Consider the following 6000-nt stretch of genomic DNA (forward strand, 5'->3'; position numbering starts at 1 on the left):
CTGCTCTATCAAGGTCCCCACCCAAATGAGCTGTTGGCTCAGAAAATATTTATCCTGGCACAGTACTTATGCATAACTTTGGAAGCCTTGATAGAAATAGTAGCATAAATTTATTGGTGTAGCCCTCAAAAACATAAATTTTGATTGCTGGCTTATGCACAAGTGAAGTTCAAACGAGGTTTCCTGTCTCACCTCTTTTTGTTCCCTTCAGATTTGCATAGTGGCATCACTTCCTTGCAGTTCCCAAGGAAAGCCTCTAATTGTCCATTTGCATAGAGATTTGGCAATTCCTCCTGCCTATCAGGGAGAATTTTCCTAACGTTTCGTCAGATTGTTTTATTCCTTTTGTATTGATAATTGCACGCTGCATAATGCAGATTCTGGCACGAGCTGCTGTTCCCATGGGATGGTGTCGGGATGAACTCGGCCTCGGGTTCTCACGTGTGGAAGCCCTGGGAGCTCTGGGAGTTGGGATTTGGAACCTGTGGCTTCTTCAGGTGTAAGACTGAGGGTTGGATTTGTGGTTGCAGTGGTAGATGTCAGCTATTTGGGAATGTAAAACCAGCACCAAATGGCGTTGGTGTGTAACCCATGGGGAAAAAAAAAGATTCCATTTGAAAGTTTCAGTGTATTTTATGAGTTAATCTGATATCAAAGCCCTTTGATCCTTTATTTACATATTCAGCTGCTAATCCAGAAAAACACCAAAGTCTTTGCTTAATTTGAATTAAGCAGTTAATCCTATTGGGAGTTAACTACCGATGTGGGGCCCTGATTCAGCCAAGAAGGAACGTGATGGGCTGACCTGAGCCACACTCTCTGTGTTACCCCAGGTCAAAACTCCATCAAATCTAACCACTCTGGAGAGATAAGAAGCACAACCCTTCCACCTGATCTCTCTTCATGTAACTCTGCTCTGTAGCTCCTGTTTACTCAGCATCTGTTGAATAAAGTTGCAGATGAAAATTTCCCCCTATTCAAACCTCCTTGTTTTGGGGTCTTGGAACAGGTCTAAGATGCTCAAATCTACTCATTGAAAGTCCTGTAGTCTCCATGAAGCTGAGGAAGACAAAAAGTACAATAAAAAAATAGTTGCATGGTGAATAATAATTTTTAAAAATGTCCATGAAAGCACCTAGAAGTTGAGAAATTTTGTAAAATATATCTTGGGAAACAGTAACTTACCTTGTCTAAGGGAGCAAGGGACAAATGTCACCCCACTGACCTGGTTCGGATCCCACCAAAGACAGACAGAAAACTTCTGTCAATTTGCAAGGTGTGTCTGCATAAATGCTCAGTTCAGCTGGATTTAAGAATGATTATTGCTTCTTCAGACCATGTCCCAAACAAATGCCTTACTGTTCCTTTCTCATTTTTTTCCTTCTCCATCTATTTTTTATTTTTATTTTTTCTTTTTCTTTCTTTGTCTTTTTTACCTCTTTTGCTCTTTACAGGTCTTTGCTGATCTTTCTTCTCTCTCCTTCCCTCTCCCTTTTGATAGCACAATCCTGTGTTTATTTGGCCTCCAAACTGGGCAAAAGAAGCAAAAAAATGTACTTTCCAGCATCTAAGAGCAGCCATCTCTATAAAAATTTCTCTTTGTTCTGTTATAGTTGATTACTGTACGAGAAGAATATGAAAAAATACTCAAAGGGCTGATGCCAGCATCTTCCAAGAAGGAATTTGAAGACACCATTTCATCTTTAAAATCTCAGGTAAATTCTTATTATTCATCTTGAGCATTTTGGGCTGGAAAAAAGCCGTCTCTTCTAGACAGGAGGTTATGACCCTCTGAAGTTTGGCCAAAAGTACTGAATAAGTCTCAACACCAAATTATGGCAGCACTCACATGCTTTTCACTCAGTCATATTTCACAAAACTTTTCTCCTCCAATTTGAGAGCTACCATGTTGTATCTTTTGGTCCCAGATTTTTCTTCCAGGAAAAACTGTGCTTTTTTCAGTATTAGGGTTTTTTCCTCAGCCTTTCAAATACATGTCACAGTTATCTTTCATCTCCCTTACCCTGTTTCTCCTGAAGGGATCATTTCGAGACTGCCTATAGGGGGTGAAGAAGAGGATTAGAAATAATTTTATTTTCTTTCCAGCCTGTGTAATAAAGCATATGGGATTTTTTTTAAAGATATTTGTCTAAATTATCATTGTGATATTTCTACATTTTCCTATATAAAAAGGCTCTGTAATGTTTTGTCTTAAACATTGCAAACCACCAGCTCTTCTACAATAATGCAGAATCAGTATGATTTATATGAACTAGACTATTATTCCTATTATTGGCTAATAGGAATATCCAAATGTGATTGGAAATAGGGAACTTCTGATGAACTGGGTGTGTTTCTTGCACATGGTTTCTACAGAAGTTATTTGGGGCTTTTCTATTCAGTGTACTGGGAGCTGGAAGAAAACAAAATGTCATCGTTGCCTGAACTCCAGTGAGGAAGGATAAATAGCCATAAAGAAGGGTGATCATAGCTGTGGAATAATGGGAATCCAAGGAAAATGCCATCAGTGCATGTAATCGAGCTGGGCAGGACTGGGATCTGGGATCTGGGATGTCCTGGCTGAAAGGAAGAACTGGGACAAGGACAGTGCCAAGCTGGTGACTCAGAGCTGCCCTGAGCTCTGGGAAAAGCAGAAACCTGAGGACATGGAGTGCAAGTTCAGGCCCATTTTCATCACATCCTTGTGCCAATTTTCAGGACCATTTTTCTAGAAATTTTTGATCTACAACATCTCATTTCTCTGTCTTATGCTATCTTCTCTATGGAGATGATTGGTAATTCAAGGTATTTGGGGTTTTGTCCCCTTTTTCTCTCTTTGCAGTGCGTAAGGGTTATTCTATAGCATAGTTTGCTCTGCATGAGACAATTCCCCTGGCAGAGGCCACCTTCAATGGAAGTAGGAAATTTTCATGGTGGAAACTCAACATTTCCCTGTGCAAGTGGTGACACAACTTCAACACTCTGGTTGTAAACATTCTGCTTCCACCTCAAGGGATCCCTAGTGGGGGTGATGCTCTTTCTCATTTAAATAGTTGTGGGAAATAAATATTTAAGGGTCTATTGGGGAATTCTATTTCCAGTTGATAGTAAAAAGCTATTTTTAAAGACTCCTAAAAGGACTCTTAGCACTGCCTGATAGGAAGCGTCGCTCTGAGCTAATACAAGAATACCACACCTTTTAATGAGTTAAAAAAGAAAAAGTAGAATCTGATATCCAGCTGCAGGGCTTCTGTAAGCAGCAGCAGCAGCAGCAGCAGCAGCATTTCAAAGGAGTAAAAGTAACTGCACACATGAAAACCTGGGTGCTCTCCCAGAAATCCATCGCTGCTGGCTGTGTTTCCACACGCGCTGGCGTCAGAGACCACTCCGGGAGCTGGGCTCTCTCTGAAGCACAGGTGTCCTGCTCTTTGAAAATTGTTGAAATTCCTGTTTGAAAACATCAGACAAAAAGGGCACTGGAATCTCTGCACCTGTCAGGATTATTTATTGTTGGAGGAGGATGAAGAGGATAGGCTGGGTAAAAGCACCGTGTGCGGATAAAAATAAACAGCAGGAAAGGAATATATACTTGAGGCTTGGGTGAAGTTTTCTAAACATGTTGCTAAGTATAAAGGATTGCTGCCTGACTGTCTGCTCCTGGTGAGATGGCCAACAGGGGATGCAGTGTGTTAATAAGCATTAATGTGAAGAACAGGTGAGTACCTTAATCACAAGAGCAAAAGTGCAGGGATCAGAGCACAGGAATCCCATGGGAGCTGCGAGGAGAATGGGAGCTCCCAAGCCCTTGCACAGCCCAGATGGTACCACCAGCTGGGTTTAACAACTGGTTTGACTCTGTTCCTGTAGGAGTAGAGTGCACAGCCAGAGGAGAGCCAGGGAAGCCAAGAGAACAGTCTTCTATTAAATATTCATTCTTCTATGCAGCTAAAGTGTTACCACATTTTATTTAGGCAGGAGAGACCAGAAAAATTCCTTTTATGAAATGAGCACAAATATATTAATTGGAATTTTGTACCCTATTTTCACGTGGGATGTATTTTACAGGTAAGTTTTCTGCTGAAGAGAGTCCTCCAGGAAGACCTGACCACCTACCATGCCAAAAAGTATGGGATTATCTTTGATCAATTTGTACCATTTCACACCTGTGGGTCCAGTTCTTGAAGTTTTACAGCTTAATTCAAACCCTCCAACATGGGTGCAGTTTTAAAAGGTTATTTTCAGTAAACAAGCATCTGAGAATTTTTCCCCAGTGCTTAGTCAGTACTGCTAGAGCAAGATTAGAGAAGTTGCAGGTGCTTTGCAAGTCTGGGCTTTGCCTGCACGTCGAGGATGAGGCGGTGGCTCCTGCACAGCTGCGGCTCTGTGGTGATGCCACCTCCTTTTAAGATAGAAAACAATGATGCAAGGCAGAATATTACAGATCACATCTTCAAAGCACCGGGTCTCCACAAGCCTGAGCTTTTTTTTTTTGAGGCGTTTACACCCTCCAGTATAAATTATGGCAACTGCTGCAGCCATAAAAAGCCTGGCTGTGCCTTTAGAGTAAGTGATTCACATGGAGAGGTGAGTACAAGGAAACTTCCTAGGAAAGCCACTCCATCTTTACTGTATTTATAGACATTGATGGTATTTCATATCTCACATGAGGGTTTCTGCAACTAAGAATGCATGCTCGTAAAAATAGTGTCAGCATTTGTGAGATATTTAAGCAACTGTGAGAAGGTTAGCAGCGTGACAGTTGTGTGAAAATATTATTCCTAAATTACTTGTTAACAGGAATTAGCTAAAGCTAACTGGAAACTGAAAATGTCATAGATCCTTGGTAATAAGTCCAGCATAGGTAACTTTGTTAGATAAATAGAAAGCTCCAGACCCGCTGCCCACAGGACCCAGCCCTGCTTTCAGCCTGTTGTGTTCTTATAATAAGAATAATAAGGTATAACTAACAAAAATCTCTTCCTTTGCAGGTAACTGATGGATCGGTGGGATCTCTGTGATTGCCAAATGGACTGCTTTGAATAGGTTTGAAGATTTGGCTCTTGTAAATTATAATGCAAAGATTAGTGGTTCTTTTGTTAGCACAAAAAAATGAACTTCATGAAAATATATTCATAGCTCATGCCAGCATGGATTTTGTTGTATCTTCCTTCCATTATTTTTTTATCATTATTTTATTACAGATTTATGCTTTTGATACACGGTTTCACGCCATGCTGAGCTCGCTTACCGAGCAAGTAGACTTTGCTCTACTAATATTTTTGTTACTTCTTCCCAATACCATTTTTTTCACCTTAAAACATGAAGAAAACCCCATTTTCTATTACTATTATTATTGTCCAAGATATTCTAACATATTTTGACATCGTTCTGCGTCCATGTGTTTACATAATATTAAAATATTATTATTTTCTTATCTTTTTGTTTTGACATTATTGTCCTGCTTGAGCATCTCACCCACCTCAGTAGCCAGGGGAGTTTTGTATGGCTTTGTTAAGTGGGAATATGTGCTGTGTTTCAAGGGGTTATCTTGGCACAAGGATGAGAGCACCATGGTGGCAATGCAGGCAGCTCTGGCTGTCAGTGGGGTTGGATACTCCAGGCACAGGGAATTCCTTCCTCATGGACTGATAATACAGTCATGGGTGTTGTTGGAAAAGAGTCATAAGTGATATGGCCTTGGTGCCATGTGGGCGTGTGCCGGCTCTCCGCGACAATCCTGGGAAATCTGAGCAGATTCCAGAGGGTTTTCTGGGATAAGGTTTGAGGAGCAATGGAAAGCTGAAGGACCTGGTCAGCCCTCAGAGCTGGCCAGCCATGAGACAGTGCTGTTATCTCCTCGCCATCCATGAGCCAGAGTGGACATTGGTACGTTTGGAATGGGAGCATTTAGATCTGTCAAACACGGGAATGGCTTTGTTCTTCCTGGGCACCATCCTGCTGCTGGTGTTGGGATCAAGGCACAGTGCTTGAGAAGGGGCA

At 41.3% G+C, this 6000-nt stretch overlaps 1 protein-coding gene across 4 annotated transcripts in view; it reads left to right on the forward strand.

Annotated features, from left to right (window-relative positions):
* Positions 1-5435, forward strand: part of CEP112 (centrosomal protein 112) — a 158253-nt gene extending 152818 nt beyond the window's left edge. For 2 of the 4 annotated variants that reach the window (XM_039562628.1, XM_039562629.1), the window contains exons 26-28: positions 1614-1715; positions 4066-4124; positions 4989-5435. In XM_039562628.1, coding sequence (XP_039418562.1) covers positions 1614-1715; positions 4066-4124; positions 4989-4992 — 165 coding nt within the window. In that variant the 3' untranslated portion in view covers positions 4993-5435. The remainder of the gene's footprint in view (positions 1-1613; positions 1716-4065; positions 4125-4988) is intronic. The other 2 variants (XM_039562631.1, XM_039562630.1) reach the window with 2 other exon arrangements.
* The last annotated feature ends 565 nt before the right edge of the window (positions 5436-6000 follow it).

This window comes from Corvus cornix, chromosome 18 (genome assembly GCF_000738735.6).
Source record: "Corvus cornix cornix isolate S_Up_H32 chromosome 18, ASM73873v5, whole genome shotgun sequence".
NCBI classification, from domain to species: domain Eukaryota; kingdom Metazoa; phylum Chordata; class Aves; order Passeriformes; family Corvidae; genus Corvus; species Corvus cornix.